Source organism: Atractosteus spatula, chromosome 7 (assembly GCF_055471065.1).
Source record: "Atractosteus spatula isolate fAtrSpa1 chromosome 7, fAtrSpa1.hap1, whole genome shotgun sequence".
In the NCBI taxonomy this organism is placed as follows: Eukaryota; Metazoa; Chordata; class Actinopteri; order Semionotiformes; family Lepisosteidae; genus Atractosteus; species Atractosteus spatula.
Window position 1 is genome coordinate 48,266,276 of NC_142712.1, and position 20,375 is coordinate 48,286,650.

At 41.7% G+C, this 20,375-nt stretch overlaps 1 protein-coding gene across 1 annotated transcript in view; it reads right to left on the bottom strand.

Annotated features, from left to right (window-relative positions):
- Positions 1-20,375, bottom strand: part of prtga (protogenin homolog a (Gallus gallus)) — a 57,035-nt gene that overhangs the window by 19,958 nt on the left and 16,702 nt on the right. The window contains exons 3-11 of the mRNA XM_088921525.1: positions 13,932-14,076; positions 13,332-13,465; positions 12,680-12,817; positions 12,081-12,239; positions 11,484-11,643; positions 10,814-11,061; positions 5,969-6,133; positions 3,630-3,935; positions 964-1,152 (exon numbers count right to left, since the gene is read on the bottom strand). Of these exons, the coding sequence (XP_088777651.1) occupies positions 964-1,152; positions 3,630-3,935; positions 5,969-6,133; positions 10,814-11,061; positions 11,484-11,643; positions 12,081-12,239; positions 12,680-12,817; positions 13,332-13,465; positions 13,932-14,076 (1,644 nt within the window). The remainder of the gene's footprint in view (positions 1-963; positions 1,153-3,629; positions 3,936-5,968; positions 6,134-10,813; positions 11,062-11,483; positions 11,644-12,080; positions 12,240-12,679; positions 12,818-13,331; positions 13,466-13,931; positions 14,077-20,375) is intronic.

A 20,375-nucleotide genomic window follows, 5' to 3' on the forward strand; every position in this document is an offset into this window, starting at 1 on the left:
TGGCCTAATTTACCCAGGCCTCCCAGCCCATTGTTCACCCTTGTTTCCTGACTTAAATATCAGCTGCTGACCTCCTGCCCTGACAGAAATGACCACAGATGGTCAGTTGTCCATTCAGTGGTGTGGAATTCTCTGCAGCCCCACCACCACTATGGTAAGTGAATCAGATCTAAAGGCAACAATGTGAGCTGGACCTCTGCCCACTGGCCTCCCCCCCCTCCCCAGCAGTTGGGGGGTACCCTGACACAAACAGCCAAAGGTCAAGCTCCGTGAGCAAGAGGAATGCCTCCTTTTTAGAGGGAGTTTGGGCCTCAAAGATGGCCAATGCGTCTCACATGAAAGACCTGTGTAATTAATCTTTCCTGAGCCTTGTTGTCAATAGCTACTCCTCTGGTAGTTTCGTTATTGTCCTGCCTGGTCTGAAGGCCTTTTAGCCCCCAAAAAGATAAACGATGGTCAAGACAGGGGGATCAGTTTACTTTAAAAGCTAATTGTAATCAGGTCATTACTCATGGGAGGGAGTAAGAGATAAATTGCCTTAACTGACCCAAAGACAGATAAATAATATACATATATGAGCTGGCCAAACTTTGTTTGTACAGAAAGCTACTGACAAATACTGAAATTAACTTTACCCCAGATCTCAGAGGACACCAAACAAAAGATGGCCCGAAACTAAACTTATTTTCAAATAACCCGAAATGAGAGGAGGTCCGTCTATCTCACCTCATCCAGCCGTTTCTTGAAACAAGCGGCTTAAACAACACAGCTGGGTAGCTTGTTCCACACCCCCACAACCATACCAGCTCCCACAACACAATCTGTGCTTTTTGTTCACCTGTTCTTCTCTATTAAACTGCAAGATAAACACCATTTCCCTACATGATTTCTAGCTAAAGGCACATGAAGAGAGAGAGGGAGACTGGCCCTCCAGCCTGGCCAAGGGAAACAAGTGGGTCTTACCGAGTCCTCCAATGGTGTGGCGCAGCTCCTGGGCTCGCAGCTGGATGGGGGCGCTCTCGGGCTGGCTCTCCTCCCGGTAGAACAGCCTGTAGCCCTGGATGCTAGCTGCGTTGACTGGGGAGGGCTGCCACCTCACCACGATGGTGGTGCAGTTTAATGGCTCCAGGCTGATTTCTGGAGCCAAGGGCACTGTGTGGATACAGAGAGCACACTGTTAAGGACAGCTTGAGCAATCCTGAGCGCTAAAGGTTAGAAATTCAGCATGTTTTAATGCTTTATACGCATGGTATATATTTATGCCTATGCATTTGGAAGAGCTGATCCCTTTAGTATCGATTTTGTCTCAGCCCATGATGGGTTGCAGGAGATAAAGGAGAGAAGTTTGTGTGACTGATACAGGCTCTCATATTGATGGGAATGTGTTGTTTTTTTCGTAAACGTACTGTAAGCTGCCCTTAACGACAACCACTTTGCAAGCTTTGTGAAGTAGCATGGGGAAAGTCATCATTACTCATGTGCTCTTGGTTCCTTTAAAAAAGTGCATTACTCAAACCTCCCCTGCACCCCCTGTCACCTCCTGGTCCACAGGGCAGATCCCTGCATTGCGCTGGGAAAGGCCAGTTTGCCTTCATTATGCAGATTTTATTCAGGGACACTTTTCAAGGGAGACTGCCCCATAATGCTGCTTCTGCTTACACCTGATGTTACAAAAATGACATTCTCACTCGGCCTTTGTATTGATGGTGCTATGATCTCAGTCTTTACTAATTTTTTTAATGCATGAAAACATCTATGTTAGTCTCTGAATCTTCTAAAGCAGAGGGAAACGTCATTGCAAAACAAGTTATCTGTGTTTATGAAATGTGTTTCTACAAGACATCTGACCCAACACCATACATTTGATAAGCGATACATCCTGTTGGAATAATGTGGAATGGAGTTAGTATTGGCTTACTGCACAGGTGTCGGATCACAGGAGTTTACACCTCACTTATTCACCGAGAACCAACTGTGTTGGACAAATCCAAAGATCTTGATTGTTTTTCTTTTTAAAAAAATACAAATTTTAGCAATTAATCTGCAGAGCAGGACATTTTGGCGTCTGCCTCTCTCTCCTGCTCTCTGAGCGCCCTGCTGTTTACTTTATCTGATGGAAAAAACAGACCCCGCGCGCACACCACCTACCCCCACCCCTAAGAAACACATCTATCGTCAGTATCGGGAGAGTCAGAGCCCAGCCCGCTGGAATAAGAAAAGTATGCGGGGGGAATAAAGACTATGGGTCCTTTCATGCTGAATGGGACAGTCCACTCACATAATCTCCTTCCCTACCTGAGGTTCTGAAATGAACTTTAATTGTCAGGCAGAAAATGCTGGAGTTGGGAACGCGCGCCCCTCCCCCCTCTACAGCACAGATTTTGGTTTGAAACAGGCCTATTCTTCCTTTGAGACAGAGGCCTCGGTCTTTCTCTTTATGACCCATGACTGAGGCCATTCTGATGTTACTGACAGTAGAGGGCAGAGGTCACAGGGTAACAAACGCAATGCCTTAACAAGATTATTAGAGCAGTTTCTTCTCAGCAGCTTGACCACTCTTTAATGCGCGTTTGTATCCAGAAGCAAAAGTTTTCCAAATTTAATTCATGTGAAGGGCTAGTTTAAGTTTTAGCTTTAGCCTTACTACACCCCCTTAAAAAAAGGAATGATGTTTTTCAGTAAAAACCCCTGCCACAACTACCGTTAAGCTACTTCTTAAAATACAGAGGGACCAATACTAGTCCAGACTAGAAACCACTAATGCATAAGAACATTCCCACTCACATACACAGAATGAGAATGTACAAAGTATCACATTTCATTAAGAGACCCTTAAAAAGCTCATAGGTTTTCCACTCTTAAAGACAACATGAGCCTACAGTCCGTCTTTCCTCTTCATCACCTATGTTTAAGAACCGAACTTAATTTCAGAGGAATCTGAATTGATGGATACATAATAATTTTTAAGAAATTCACAAACATGTATAATTAATCAAAAAGAGGGCATAATCTTAAGTATAACAAAGTTATGATATAAAAACATGTAATACACAACAGTATTACAAGTGAAGCTAGCTACTTAAGATGTTTTTTCTTTTTTTCTTTTCTATTTGCTCTTCTGTTAGAAAGCTGCATAGCTTCAGTCCTTACCTGCTTCAGGGTCTATTGGTTTTCATTCCACCTGAGCTCTTAATGGCATACCTGAGCTAATCTTTACTTAAACAGACCAGTTCTACCCAGATCTCAGGCTGAGGATAATTTAAAGAGATGGAGAGAACTTGAACAGCAAGGTGGCGCATCGTTTAGCACCACTGTCTTGCAGCACTGGGGCCCTGGGTTCAATTCTGGACCTGGTGTGCTATCTGGTGGACTGTGTATGTTCTCCAGTTTCCCCTGGTTGCTCTGGTCTCCTCCTACAGTCCAAAGACATAATGAGAAGCTAAATGGCTTCTGGGAAAACTGGCTCTGGTGTGAGTGTGTGCCCCGCGATGGAGTGGTGTCCTTGCACCCATTGCTTGCTGGGATAAGCTCTGGCTCTCTCACGACCCTGAACCAGATGAAGCTGTTAGAAAATGGATGGATGGATGAAGAGAACCTGCTGAGCTAGAGATAAGAAGGGAGTGGTGTACCTTTAGCACTGGAGGCTTTGGGGGTTCTGTGTGAGGTCCAGACAGACTGCTCCCCCCAGCCCACGCGGGTCGCTGCGGCAATGCGCAGCAGGTAGATGGTGTCGGGCTCCAGGCCTTGCAGGAGGTGCTGGGTCCTGTGCCCCGGGACCTCCAGAGAGGTGACCGTGCTCTCTGTGCTGGTGCGGTAAGACAGGCGGTACGACTCGATGTGCCCGCGGCTTAGTTTGGCAGGTAGGGGTTGCCAGGACACCAGGATGTCCGTGGGGCTGCGGCTCGTCAGGCTGACCTCTGGGGCGCGCAGGGGGACTGCAAAAAAAAGATGCCATGCTTACCCGTCTGAGAGCCAAACGATATGCTGACAGCAGCTGAACCATTCTACCATTTCTGCCCTTCACAGCACACATGGACTGAAGCTCCATAATAGGGCACCAACCAATGGACAGGCACCAGCAAGAAACCAACAAGGTTTCTTTCTTTTGGGTTAATTATGAGTGTTGAGCATTCTGTTTTTAATGGAACGTTATGGCAGATGAGACCGATACTCTTAGAAAGTAGTTAAAATGTTGCAGCAGAAATCAGTGATCAAACTGAATTAAAAACAATTGATTTTGGGCCAACTAGGATAAATGCCCTCAGGTGAATTTGCTTTGTTGAACAACAAAGTGCTTGCATAATGAAAAAAAAACATACTGACCTAGGCATTAAAATTTGGAAGCATTATTAACATTTGACTGTTATTACACCATGGCCTTCTTTGTATACAGCTGTTGCAAAAGATTTTATACCCAGCAGCAGTTACAGAGTTAAGCTGTGCCCATTTTATTTCCCTTCTAAGATGTCACGCAACGCACACTAAGAAATACGATTTGAACTGAGAAACCAGAGAAAAACAATTCTGCAGAAAATTTCCTTCAAGGTCAGGCGCCAAACAACCCACTTCCAAGTTCCAAGTTTACTCTGCAGAGTTTTGAAAGCCACGTTGACCAAAGCAGAGCTGCCGAATTTTGTGCTCTTCCATCTTTCACTTGTTTGTAATTCTAGGATTTTTTTCAACAGACAAATTCAATTAACTGGATTACTTACTGTAAATCAAACTTCAGATAAGTTAAAAAAGTCTGGCTGGGAAATGCCTCTTTGCAGTGAAGTGCTCAATTTAGGATAGTCTATCCATGTGCAACAGCTCAACATTAACACTCTCAGTCACAGGGATAAGCACTTAACAGCAGAAACGGTCAATTCCGAATCATGAACTGGAAATGTGCTTTCATAAATGACAATTCTTAAATCTTGGTCAGCTGCAGGAGGCCAAATTTGAGATTATGTTGAATCATGATGAAGGAGTCTAAGACAATGTCTGCTATGAGCAGATTCAGAAAAGTGTTTAATTTTATTAATTGAAATGAATTGAAGATAGTGACCTTCATTCACTCTCAATCTGGTGATAAAATTACAATCAGAAAAAGTTATTTAAAGGGATGCAAATTAAAGTTTACTAAGGCACAGGCAACATATTATAAACAAATTGTAAGACATTGTGTGAGATGTCTAATCTTTTTTTATTAACAATAGAAAATAAAGCATAATTAATGTGGACTTTGACACATCATACTGTATATTCAATTTTAATCACAATTGTTATGCACACTCTAAGACCTCCAACGTTAATGTACAGATGTACTATACAATTCATAACTGCTTGTAACCTGGTCAGCACTGCAAAAGTGTTTAAATACAGACATGTCTTGAGCGTACAATGTATTTGTCCTCTTGCCTAACTGATTAAAAGCCAATTTAAAAGTCATTCTCTGGGGCAACTGACCTATATTTGCCCCTCAGAAAATAAACCTTAAATGGAGATTTAATTACTTTGGCAGTTTTGAAAGAACATTACAATTCTGACACACAGCCACAGGCTATAGAGCTAAATTGTCATCTAGAGGAAAGGAATGCATTGGCTAAACTAGAGGGCAATAGGACACCAGTCCAGCAGGACTGTACATACAGCACATTCAAGAGGAAGCCCAATCGTATAACTGCCATTACAGTTACACTGTTCATTAAAGTTACAATTAATTTAACACCAAGAAAACAGAATTACTTCAATTCTAAGAACCAACTTTTTTTCTTTTAATTGCAAGACAAACGCAGAGTGACAGTCTACCGAGGCTTAAAATTGGCTTTCCAATCAGGCTCTGCCATTTTGCAAGTCTAAATAATGATCCCAGATCCAGTGGAGCTCAATAGCAAGCATGCAAATTGAAGGCGATTATACACCCCAGCTCTCTTCCTGTGTGACTGTGGCGGGAAGCAGGCTGGGAGGGAGCCTAAGTGCTACTCACCATCTTCCAAGGTGTGCTGGATAACATGGTCTGACATGCGGCTGGCTCCCATGGGCATGTAGGCCACGATGTAAAAGGTGTAATTGCGAGCTGGCTCCAGGTCATCAATAATGTACCGGGTCGTGTCGTTTCCAATGACCACTTGATATTCTTCATTGTTTAAACCTGGTTTGGTGAGAGGGAGAGAGAAAAATACAGTCGGCACTTTGGAAGAGAGTATTTACACTAATAGGCCAGGGTTGCACCCACTCAGCACGTTTCTGTATAGTAGACTTGGAGCCACTGCTAGTCTCCCAGAGCAATTGCAATTAAACAGATATAGCGCAGTCACCAAGCGTCACTCCTCTCCCTATATTACACTCACGCATCAAGCCTCTTGCAGAAACACCCCAACACAGTGCTTGGACATTATCTCTGTGGTTGCCAATAGTTCAGACTGTACCCCTTTTTCCTTTTTTCAGTAGTACTCCCCGCTATAGCCCCCACGTGGGGGCTGCTATCCTGAAACAGTGTCAAACATGGCAGAAAGTGTCATTTATCAGATGCTTGTGCATCAGGAAACGTGAGGGATTATGCAATTAATTTCTTTCAGTGGAAAATTTAGCTCTATATTCACCACACAAAAAAAACAGCAAATGGAGAAATAAGTCACTACACTGAACATTTTAAAGTCAATTAATATAATAAATTAGAGTACTTTGATGTTAGTCATGGACGGTACTTAAGACATGAGACAAGTGTTTCTTAAATTCAGAACAAAACCATGCCGAGCCTCCATGCTCATTAAAAAAAACAAGTCTTTTCCCATCCAGAACCAAAAACAGGCCCAGCAACCTGAGGTAGTAACATCCTTACAAAACATTTAATTGAATGTTCGGTGGCTGAAAATGTACACATCTTAAATGTACACATCACATCTTTTATTTAAAGCATACTGCTGCTTGGTTTAGGTGGATAAAAAGCTCTCCACCATCTTGATATTTATCGTCGTTAATCATGGATTTTAATGATATATGAGATCACTATCTCCACAGTACAAGTTATTAAGCAAACGCTTCAACAGCTCACATGAATTATAATTCTTTTCAATGTTAGCAAACTGCACAAGATTTGTTGCCAGTCGTCACACAGGTGCACACACATCAGCACTAGACAAAGAGTGTTCCCTACTATATGTGAGGTACTTGGAAGATTCATTGGAATGGAAGGTACTACACAAAATTAAAGCAATTAATTGTAATCACTTCAAGCTGGATTCAAAGATAGGTAACATTCACTCACTTCTATAACTGGGCATTAGCTAATCCAAGGACAGAGGTGGACATATCCTGTTCTCCTTGTACATTTATGCAACTAGTCAAAAACTAGGAAACATGCCATTCTTCACCTCATTCTCTGTTTGGCCAAATGTACACTTCAAAACTGGAATCACTTTGCTGATTTCAGCATGGAGATGAAACAGCCACACCTGTTCATCAGGCAGTAACCACAGCACTGACATCCTGCACCATTCAAGACTTACAACCTAGCAAAGATAGCTCTAGAATATCAGCCTGCTATACGATACTGGAGTACTACTACCGGAAAACAATGCACTTTGTAAAAGACCCCATGGAAAGAAAGATTCATGATTTCTAAATACAGAACAGTAGCAACTGACAGCAAGAAGGATATTGTTTCAAAGGATCTGTTGGTTTTTTTCCAAAAGTCTGGATCAGAAGAGTGAGAATTGTAAATGAGACACTCACGCAGAGATGGAGAATGAATTTTTCTCAGTCTAAATATGGAGGACTGCAGGTGCAGACAAAATGTTTAAAAGCACCACTCCCTCTGAAAATGTTCTCCAAATCCAAGGTTGGGATCGGGGTTCTAAGAATTTTAATGTACTTCACATCCATAGATATTTGAGTTGCTGATTTTAGTTTGAAATGTCTCCCTGCCCATCCCTGGTACTAATAACAGAAATCAACAGGAATTTTGACCTGTTGTTACTTGGCCCTTTTGAGTTCAGTAAAAAGACTTCAGTTCAAACATGTAACAAGAGTGCTACAGGAATACTCATCCTGAGCAAATTAAAGAGTCTCAGATGAAGTATTAAAGGGAGAAGACCTACTATTTAGTGTTATGCAAAACCAGTTTCTCTGTACAGAAAAAAACACTTTCCTACAGTTGCCTGACATATTTCAACCAAACACGTTACTTAATAAAACATGCATTTCTTTTCCCAAACTGCAATAGTTTCTGATTAACTGAAAACTTAAACAATATGCAGAAGAAGCTGAATAAAATTCCTAGTTAAGATCCCTAGCTAAGAGTTAATAAAGTGATAAATATGCCATATTGACTCATAACTTTTATATCATTCACTAATTATATTTTTTCAACATTTTCAATATCTTTGGATTAGTGGTGTCACATCTTTCAACTAATCAACCAATAAAAACAAGAACTGGAATATTCACATACTTCAGAGGCCAGTTAATTGGGCAAAATCTAGATTGAATAAACCTGCAGACTTGTCTCCCTTATCTTTGCTGCATTTGCCTCACCAGTCAGGTTCACTAATTATTTTACCATTTTAAACACAAAGAAAAATAAGAGTCCTGTGTGTCTTTCAATCTCTGCTAAATTCTCTACTTTTCATAAGCACTATATGAACAATGAGGGCTTTGGGACTACAAAAAGCCTTAGATTAATTATAAAGATAGAGTAATTTTAAAGAATAGAGTAGAAAATGGAATTCTCCTGTCCTCTCCAAACCAATGTTTTAATCTCAGTTTTACTATGCTCAAAAGCACCCTTTTCTGTGCACAGAAGACTTCCCAGAAAGTGTTAAGATTTGCATACATTTAAACTACAAAAAAAGGTTCTGACCTTTTATATCCCTTTTAGAACTTCTTTTTTCCCCCAGTAAAGTCCAATTAAAACATAATCACTGAAGCTTAAGGGGGACAGGTTTATGTCATTGTTCCTTTCAGTGAATTTGTGGATTTGTCTGTAACTACATACTTGAGGAGTAATTCTCAGGCAAAGAAAAAAAAGCCGTCAACTTAATCAAACTTGTTCCTCCCCTTAACAGGCAATTTTTATAAACACAGCTAAAGCCAAATTCCACAATTAAATTTTCCCACATTGCTGAATGTGCCTGATAGCATTTTAATTAGCAGAGATTAGAAAGGTCACACAACAGAATCACTTATTGCTTGTTCATATTGAATTGCGTGGCCCGATTTCTGACCTAGTAAACAAGATCCTTAAGAGTAAACAGAATAGGCCTTGTTTAGAAAGTGAATACAGTGCTAGGCCTCATACTGAGGGCTAATGAAAGGCAGTATAATAGGAGACAAAGACTGCCTTCCACCCAGACCCGCGCTCTTCCAATACCTTCACAAAATCTCTAGTGTTGAATTAGCACACTCCAACACACACTTTAATTAGGCCTCCTTTTCATTAGAGCTCCATTCATTTCATGCTGTCTGTTTGTGACCTCAGACAGGGAATGCAATGCTGGAATGATTCTTGTCAATATTAATGGCCCTGCTCTATGAAACAGGACAAAAATGTGGTAATAAATTGTAATCAAGTGCACTAAATCTTTGACAGATGCCAGCATTTCAAGAAGAGGAACGTTGTATTTCTACATTAGGTAGAAGCATACGTTTTTTAGCAGGTGGTTCCTTTGCTGAATGTTTTTTTCTTCTTCCACAATGGATGAGGATAACTTGAACACATAAGAACAACGTTATGGTCAAATTAATGTAGTTAAGTAAAGCTTTGTTAGGTTCTGAGTTCTACAGGCACTTCATCAAATAAAAAAGAATTCACGACAGTGATTTTTGTCCCAGCTTGTGCCCAGGTGGTTCTGGTGACTGCTTTTTCATCGGAGGAATAAAAGAGCGTACTCAGCTGAAGGACAACTGTCACGAGGTTATTTCTGAACGGAGAGGAAAAACTTGATGAAATTCGTTAAGGAGGTTGTTTCCATCACTATTTAATGCATTTCAATTTGGCTGCTTGCATCAGGACCCGTGGCTCCAGGATTATAAAAACCAGGGTTTGGATTTGCTTACAAAACATGACCGGACTGGTGGAGGACTGTCCCAACAGGCAAACCCTGTTTGCACAGAGAAAGCCGCTGTTCTTGCCTTACTGGGGAAGCCCTTCTTTTCCCTTGACCTCTGCCCAGCAACACACTATTAACAACAGATGGTCAGTTTCTCACATTCCGTTTCGGGTTCTGAGGAACTGAGGGTGTTGCGGATTCCAAGCGGAATGTTTATAAAACTCGGGGGGCTACAAATTACTTCAAGTAAGACATCTGGTAAGGCAGACTGGGTTTCATTAGACTGTTAAAAACAAAAGCTGGACTACAGTATATCAGGAGTGGGGATGTTTTGTTTTTTTTTGTTTTGCTTTGCTTTTTAATTAGTAAGCGCGTTCATATTAAAAACGGCAGTTTATTCAATGAACTGCTAACGGGGAAGGTGGCACACGTAGCGCTTGGCTACAATCAAGCCAAGTGCTGGTGGAGCCCTGATAACACCCCCACTACCACTCCCCACCCCCACCCCCCCTTCTTGAAGCTGTCTAAGGCTAACACCTCCTCTAAACCAAGAGAAATCAATAGGCATTTCTAGGCAGTGTCACAGCAGTGTCGGGAGCGCGGCCAACAGCAGCACGCTCATGGAGCGTGTGACTGGAGCGAGCCCCTTTCCTTGTGTTGGCGAAGAAACATGCTGCCGTCCTCCCAGCACTAGAGTAAGAAACGCACTTGCAGACGAATGGCGACAGTCCAGACACCGAGTGCGGCGGAGAGAGGGAGAGAGAGGGCCATCTGCCGCGTACCTTCCGCTTTCATGTAGTGCACGGAGTAGGCAATGACTTTGTCCGAGTTGTAGAAGGGCCGGTCCCAGGCCAGCAGGATGGCGGAGCTGGACACGGTCTCCGCGCGGACGTTCCTGGGCGCGCTGGGCCTGTCCTCCGACATCACCACGATCAGCCTGGCCATCGCCAGCACGGAGCCTTGGTCGTTCTCGGCCACGCACTGGTAAATGGCGTCGTCCTCGGGGATGATCTGGTTTATGACCAGTTTGCTAGAAAGAAGGAGAGCCCATTCGCCAGTTTACACACTGGTGCATAAGACCATGAAAGTGCATGAAAGTCCATAATCCCAAGATGCAATTACATGCATTATGTTCTGCTACTAGGTTAGTATACCACCACACCCACTTAACGATGTATTCTGTCACAAAGATTCCTTTTTTTTGTCAGATTTTCTGGCCAATAACTTGTCTGTGCCAATGCCTGTGGCACTGACACCACAGCAGACAAAAAGAATTTAACAGTTTAAAACTACAGTGGCTGATTATTGTGAGTATACAGAAGTGAAAATGAGTGCACCATACCACAGATTGGTATAAGAAAATTTGGCGGCTATTTTTTGTTTGGGTATAACTTAAAACTCAATTGGCTACAGCACCATTAATTTTCATGCTTCCGCTCTAGAAGCGCCTACCTGTTGTACATCTTGATTCTGCCGTTGGAGTGCACCTTGTCTCCGTTCTTCAGCCAGGTGATCCTGGGCGAGGGGATGCCCTCTGCCTGGCAGACAAACCGCGCTGTGCCTGCCCTTGGCCTGGTCAGACTCTCGGGCCACTCCACGAAGGAGGGGGGAGCTGGAGACGGAAAGAGGAAAAATAAAAAATAAAATCAACGCTGTCCAGTTTTTAGTCCAGAGGAAACTGAACTAAAAAAAATTTACGAAGAAAGTTCTGGTTATAGGTAATTTTTTCATATATATATACACACACACACATTTGCAATTGTAAAACATGTACATATCAAGTATTGGCTTTCTATAGTGAACACTCTCACAAATTTCACATTTTGCAACATCCCTCCAGCATTACATTTTATATCACGTGTGCTTTCAGCCCGATAATGAACTGGCAGAAGCATAATGCCGAGGAACTGGGCCCACACAGAAGGGGTAGGGCTCAGGCCCACTGTGTTTCCAATTTCGGCGAATAAGGTCGTCAAAACTGAAGTTTTCCACTGCCCAGCGCACATGGATTTCTGAGGCCAGGGCAGGCCGCTGAACGCAGAGGCTTACCCAGTACAGTGAGCGTTGCCATGGCCACAGTGAAGTTGCGTGTGCCAGGGGTGGTGGCCCTACACACATAAACCCCAGAGTGCTGCAGTTTGACGTCTGAGATGATGAGGTTGCCGTTTCCTAGCACGCGGGTGTTGAACACATCGATGGACTTGTGGTCTATTAGGATACAGAACAGTCAAGTTTGCCCACACTACTGAACCAAGTCATCTGAGATAAACAACTTGCAATAATTACACAGTCTGGAAACCCTCTCTGCTTCCAGAATACCACAAAAAAAACAGATGGTTTTACTGATGCTGTGATGCATTTCCAAGTTCATTATTCTTTCTCTTCATTTTCTCCTTCTCTACTCAATATGGTGACCCCAATTGTATCTTTACTACGAATTCAAAAACGAATGTATTTGAATTAAATACCTATCAAGGCATTCAGTGGTAATTAAAAGTATACATTATTTCACTGATTCTGTTACAGGTACGTAACTCACACCACTGAAAAACTTTAATACGTTGCACAGTGTCAAAGAGCTTGAAACTTTTTTAATCAACGATCAGGACCGCCTTTCAAACGCAACCTTAAAACCGAACATCGATTACCTAGGCGACTCCAAGAAATAATGGGCTTTGGATTTCCGGTGGCCACACACTCCAGGATAGCGCTCTGATGTAGAGATGTTGTAATGTTCTGAGGTCCTGCAATAATTTTTGGTCTTTGCAGTGGTCGGGGGCCTGAAACTAAAAAAATAAAACAATTCCCACATCTAAATCAGACCAACAAGTTACAAATGGCATGGCAACAAAGTCCCAAAGAATGACACTGCTTTACATTTTTAGCTTCGATAATAAAAACAATCATGATAATTACTTTCTTTGTTATAACCCAGAAGGGCTTTGCATATACAAAAGGATCCCTTTCATCCACCACATTATCAGTAGCCCCACCAAAGTAGATGAGGGGGAGAAAAGTCAGGAAAGGCATTTCATCTGAATTAAGGGGGAGACTTTGGTGGGCCACCATGAGTAAGAACAATGTGGAATTTAGCCAAGACGCAGAGGTTAAGACCATGGGTTCTTTCATGACACAGTAGTTAGGACTCTGGTTTAATTTCTCATCTAAAAGCTGTCACCCCTTAAAATAAAAAGTCTTCCATTACCGAACTGGGGCACTGAGTCCAGACGGAAGAGTGACACCTACAGGTCCAACAGCACCACTTTCAATACTGAGAAGAAAACACTACTCAATGCATACCTGAGGTAATAGTCAGTGTTGCCTCTGTGCTTCTCCGGCGGTTTGCAATGTTTGTTGCTACACAACGATAATTCCCAGCATCCCCTTGCTCTACACCCTGGATCTGCAGGACTCCATTTGGAAGCACAGTAATCCTATAGGAAACCAAGGCAGAGGATCTTGTCACAGAATCATCAGAAACTCCTGATCAGGAATAGCCACTAGGAACTACGACTCTGCTACGAGCTTGGAGATGTTACATGAAAAGGCAAGACAAATCATATGTTCGTTTAAATTGCAGAACAATGTATGAAAACTCACAAAGGCATTCAAACTGTATCTTTTAACAATATCTTTTGACATCTCGTATGCAACCAAAATGTGTTTTGGTATTGTTCCCCTGTAGAATCTATACTGAAGAGTGCTTACAGTTACAGGTTATGTACCTGCATGAAACGAGATCTCTTCTTCTGAAGTCACAGCACTCGTCGTGCTCAATTTCTAATTGCTTGAAAATCAGTGGGAAAATTGCACATTACCAGTCCACAGGCTGTAGCCACGAGACTAATAGGATGGAAATGTGGCCAGATGATACCCATCTGTAAACTGATCACTCCCTACCTTTCTGTTGCAAGAGGTAAAGTGGTCCGGTTGAACTCCCATGTGATGATTGGCTGGGGACTTGCATTTATCTTGCAGGTAAATCGGGCCACCGAGCCTTCAGCTACCACTGTCGACACTGGCTGAATCTCAAAGGGAGATATACCTGCGTGGCAAAAAGAGCCTGGTTAGCGAAGCACATGATGAAATGAAAAGGTGGCTTGCTGGCCATAGAAAACACAGTGAGGCTTCTACTGACACACACTGAACACTACGACCTTCGTGGCACTCCGCTGTGTAGCACCCTACACAGGCACTTGCAGAAAGCCATCACCTGCTACTACAAATAAAAAAAGTATCTCCCAAAAGCCCAACTCTACTCAAACTCTAAAAAGCTTTTTAAATCAAAGTTGGGGATGACACATTAAGAGTATGACAGAAAGATGCAATTTCCACTACTTTTACATTTTCTCCTACACAATGAGTGAGATTTGAATCAATGCCCACTATTATGAACTTCTGTTATCTATGCGAGAAAATAGTTAAGACCTGTCAATATAAAAAATTAAAGTAATCAGAGAGGCTCTACAAAATAACCATGCTAACCTGAAGATCAATAAGAGCCTTTACAATTAAAATAAACCCCAACCCTGATCAATGAACAAAGAAATGAATGTTATCTACCACAGAACCAAAGCGCTTAAATCAATGAATGTATCTGGAACAATTACTTTACTGCCCTTAGAAATGTCAGTTCTGTCTGCATGTTGCCTTATTAACACTTCCAGTGGTTGAAACCTTATTTTTCAATTTGCTTCCTATTATTAAACTAAGAGTAGTCTGCCATTATTCAGTAATCAGACACAAAAATGTTCACTAATGGCACTTACTGAAATCATTTTTTTCTATTGAGCTGCAAGCAATATCTGATCACTAACCAATGCTGGTCTGACACAAAGAATTCTACTATAATTGCATCAATAACTTTTCCAAGAAAATGGCTTAAACTTTAAAACCTGTTCGGCATTTAGAAGTTTTGAGCTCAACAACAAATATGAATCAAGTTATATACAATCAAAAAATATATTACTAACTATAAAGTTACTTGTACTGGGCACATTAAACAGAATTGGAGATATAAGCATATAGTACCTCTTGAAACAAGAAAGCATAGTACATGTCCGACAAGAAACAGATTTTTGCATCTTATTACGGTTTAATGCATTTTTAGTTCAATACTGTTCAGTACTTTAGTGCAAAAAATGCCAAAAATAGCTACAGAGCAGACTGATAATGTGAAATAAAATGGTACTGTAGGTGACATTAGTCTGGACTGTACAGATGCACAGATTTGTTTTTCAGGTAAGAAACCTGGTGTAAAACTACACAGAAACATGCCGATGTAGGCACCATGCTGTTAGAGTCCTAAATAAGTCCTAAAAAACAAGTTTGACAAGAGAAGAACAAGCTCCCACTGTCCCTGGTCCATTTAAATACTGAGATGATTTTTATTCATCATTAGCTCCGACAGAAATTCCTGGAAAGCAGTGTGTGGATCCCAGTCACTTTGTTAGTGTGATTAAAACAATAGAAAATAAGTATTATGTTCAGGAGTCACTTTTTACAGCATGGCCACATGTGAAAAGAAAAGAAAAGTCACGTCACGGTAAAGGAAGCAGTTCTTTCTTCTATGGTACCTGAAAGAAAACATCAAGTGTCTCAATAGCAAGAAAACCACACACCACAGGGAGTTAATCCACTTTAGAAAACGTTCTGGCAAAGTAAATTGGATGTCTTTTTTTCACACACTCAATCCAACAACTAATGCCTTTTCTCTTCAGGCAAAGGAAATGTAAGAAAAGCCAGCTGTTCTCTCCCATTAAAGTGATTTTTCCATGGTTTTCAAAACCAATCTGAAACAAGGAAGACAAACAGCAAAACCTATCTAAACCTAATAATAAATGCTTATCGGTCTCTGGATCTGGCCCAGGCTAGCTCTAAAACAAGGAATCGTAACTGGAGATAAACTTTCCCTGATAAACCTGGCTTTTATCAGTCACAGGCTTATCATTTGAGTGCAAAGACCAAAAGAAGCTACAGTCCCTAATTCACTTTTACAGCTTTTTATGATGCATTGCAACTCAAATGATGTTGTTGTGAATAAACCCACATCTGCCTATAATTTCTGCACAGAGCCGAGGCCGAAATACACTGGAGCATCTTGTCAGTTTGTTGTCCTGCTTTGGCAGTTCAGTTTTTGGGGGTGAAAGGGGAGAGCTCTCCCGCCCTATAATAGGGTCCTCAGATTACCTTTTGCATACAAGCACTGTACAGGACACTCCTGTTCCTACCCTGCCTTGATCTATCCCTGGCTGAAACAGGAATGATTACCACTGGCAGAAACAAAATCAACCAATAAACATCGTTTAGAAGTGTACGTCTTCTTCATTATCACTGGGTAAATGTTTAAGTGTTTCTTTCTTACTGGAAAGGGCAGGGAAAATATATCTACAATTTCAGCTAGTGAAGTCCACTTTAAAATGACAAATCTGCAAAAACAATGCAGGAAAACAATGGACTTAACTCATTTCTGTAATTCTTAAAAACAATGCCACCCAGGAACTAAATGGCTTCTGTGTATTGTATTATGGGGTTCATCTTTATACTGCCTCTGCTTTGAAATGAGATATAAGTATAGTATCCTTACAGGAAAACATCAGCAAAACACTGGATGCAGATTACTAGAAGCCATGAAATGTCCGTTTGGAAAACAGATCAGGTTCACAGACTCTGCATAGTTAAGCGTTCTGCTTGAAGGGACTAGGACAATGATGTCTTATACTTCACTTTCACTGTATTTATTTTCATTAAGAGTAACGTGGCAAGTTAAAACTTTTGATTTGAATATTCAATATTTGCACTTACACTTAAGAGTATTAGGCGAAAGTCTTATTGATAACACAGTCAGAATTCACTGGCATGGATCTTATTTTGATACTGTAGTTCATATTAGAGGCATGCTGAATACTCTATTTCTGGTGCATCACCCTGTCAGAAACAAAGATCGCTCCACTGCCAGTCCAAATTAATGAATATGAGATCTGCGAAGGTTGTGTATACCGCTGCTCCTTTAGATCATGAAAATTTCAGTTTCACAATGACAAATACAAAAACGGTATTATAGAATCCTTTTCCATGTTTTCCAGTTTAATCAAAGATACAAGTGTAACTCACTAGATAAATCAGTGCTAAGAGACACAGATAGCCTCTGTCAGGCTACAGCGATAAAGCTCATAGTGAGCTCTCTTGACAATTTAATGGCACGTAAACAGAATATATCATTTGAGTTTTTTGTCCACCATGAAACAGCTGCTTTTCAAGTAGCAGCACTTGGAAAAATTTACATGGTGTTGGCCTATGCTCAAAATGGCCAAAATCAAACACATAGATTCTTTTTGCCGATAACAGATTTTCCAGCCAATGGAAAGCCTTTAAGTCCTGGATTAGAACTGTTAGAAATCTATCTCCTTGCAGTCTCATGTTTAACCTCTGCCGAAAGAGAGATCTCCAGCCATGTTGCTGTCAACTACTAAATCAAGACTTGCCTGGACCGAAGCTCTGGTTGCCCCTGGAATAATACAACACTGACGAAGAAATTCACAAATTTAATAAAATCGCCGTGACACGTTTGCATTGATCAGGCCATTGCTAACAAGCCTTGTGCTGAACAGTGCGATCGCAGTGGAACCTTCCTTTCACCTCTGAAAATAAAGCTCCACACAAAGCTCGGCAAATTACTGATTAGCCGACTGTAGTCATGTGCGAGATGACAGGGGGATCAATTATATATTAAAATGTGACAGTCGATTATTTCACACTCCCAAGACGGACTCAAACCTTTCAATCAGCTACTGGACTGACGGGCACTAACGCATGGCCATGCTGCAACTGCTGACGTGACTAGAAACGGCAACAGCCGAAAGGGGTTTGCTTTAATTAAACCGTTCGCACCAATCAACCAAGAGTGGCAAGAGACAGTGAGAAACTGTCCGTTTGATCATAATTTGGAGGACTCCCAGAAAACCTCCCTCGCCCCCGCCTACGTCCCCACCCCACCGCACCACCTTCTAATAAGCTGTATAATGGATTTCATTTCCAGGATCCCGGCCTTCAATCAGCACTCTAATCCACTTTGTGGCGTACAAATCAAAACAGTAAAAACACCAGCATCACTCGCCGAAGCTGTCAGAGTCGATTACTCGGCCGTGGGCTTCTGTGAGGGCTCCAGGCAGAGAGCTGGGCATGAAAGGACAACAAGCAGCATGGAGCAACGGCAGGCAGGGATTTAGTTTCTCCCCTCCTGAGGTACTGCGCTCCGATGCGGTCGGCACACAAGGCCGGCCACACTCAAGCGAAACAGAATATCGCCGTTAGAAGACACGAGGTTGTTGGCACGTCGACTTCCTGCTGAAAACCCGCCGAGCTTTCGTAAAATATCTCTTCCTTTTGGCTCTACTTGCTGTCCGTGTGTATTTATCTCAATTTTCCCTGAACAACCTTTCTTGTTTGTTTTCCTAAGGGGTCTCCTTCTTGGCTTGTTCCCAAGGCTGGGGGAAACCTACACAGGATAGAAATATCCTGCACTGCCATCCACTCCTCCTACACAGGGTCTTTTTCAGTTCCCATTCTTTGTGAAATTACAACAGTATGATAGATCAGGAAAGGCCTTAAAACTGTAAACAGTGTCCAGAGCAACCCCAACAATTCACACTGACCCACAGGCACAAAGATTGATCACACCAAAGGTCACTAAGGTCAGCCTTTACTCTCCCATCCCCCCTCCCCTAAAAATCTTTGTTCAATCATTTTTTTTCAAGTCAATCAATCGGAAACTCTTTTCCTGAACATCTCCATGTAAATTGTTTGTTTTTTTTGTCCAAGGAAAGATACTCTTATAAAAAAAAATTGTGTGCTAAGGTCAGTGGCTAAATAATGTTGACTTAAAGGGGAACTGCAGTCCCAATTTCTTAGACCGGTTATTAAATCTCAGTAACAAATCAAATTCATTGACAGTATAGAAAAAAATTACAAATTTTGAACTAAGCACAAAGCCGTGAAATTTGTCAAAGTACTGCAAGTCACCATGTTGTCGCAAACACATGGTCTCGTCATGGGCGAGAGCGAGAGTCTGCACAAATTACGGTGGCTCTGTGGCTAAGGATCTGCGCCTGTGGCTGGAAGGTTGCCGGTTTGAATCCCGCGGCTGGCAGAGGAATCCTACTCCGTTGGGCCCCTTAACCCCAACTGCTCCAGGGGCGCTGTACAATGGCTGACCCTGTGCTCTGACCCCAAAGCTTCTCTCTCCCTTTCTGTGTGACTGTGTCTCATGGAGAGCAAGCTGGGGTATGCAAAAAGATGAATTCCTAATGCAAAAAATTTTATAGGGCTAATAAAGTGATGCTATGTTACTACATGACGTGGCCCTTCCTGCTCACTAGTCACAGTAATGATGCAATGAGATGTACGAGCGAACAATATGAATTGAGGTTGTGAAGCAGACATTTCACCGCAGAAATGTTCCAACGTGATCTGCATGTAGAGTTAACAAGAAAATAGTATTTGTCTGTAAAACCATCTGGAAGTGGACAACAATATTTCTCTTGGATTCAAAGAGATGTATTCACAAGCCCGTTTATTTACAATGTCATAAGGCCACATCACGTCACAGGATGTGTGATTGCCTCGTTCTGAGTCATTGAAATGGCACATACCTGGAAATTTTGTCTATTTTGTGACGTAAATTGGAGGTTTTACAAGTTATTGTGTACATTTTACTCTTATGGTGGTTTGAAATGCAATCACCAATGCGGACTCTTTCTAACCCCGAAATATAGAAATAGCGTTGCAGTTCCTCTTTAATTACGATAATTAATTACAAATAAATAATTATGAATAACTACCAGTTTGATTGATGTCCAATACAGGTTTTAAGCTTTCATATTGCAGGAATCACAACCTCATTCTCCCTCAGGAAAGCACCAGAAACCTACACTGTTGATACACATTCACCACCCATAGCGTTTGTCTGGTCCTATGTGTCACCACTTCAAAAATTAGATTTTTAATAGTTTGCAGCATTTGTACATGAAAATCCCAGCAGATAATAATCAAAGGATTCCAAAAAAGACAACACTTAGTGCATGGGAATCAAGCAGAATATAAATCGCAGCTTTCATCCAAGATCTTAAATTGATAGGATGGAAATTCAGTTTGTGTTAAAACATCAGCTTTCAGCTCAAACAAACAATAAAATATTCTGATTCTCAACAGTTTCCAGACTTTGCTGTTGGGTGTCAGTTGGGCCATCTGACTAACCCCTGTCAGATAAGGGTAAAGCACACAAAAAGCTACATCATGCAATACCAGATTCTTATGTACAGAACTGTCCTGTCCTCAGGACAGTTC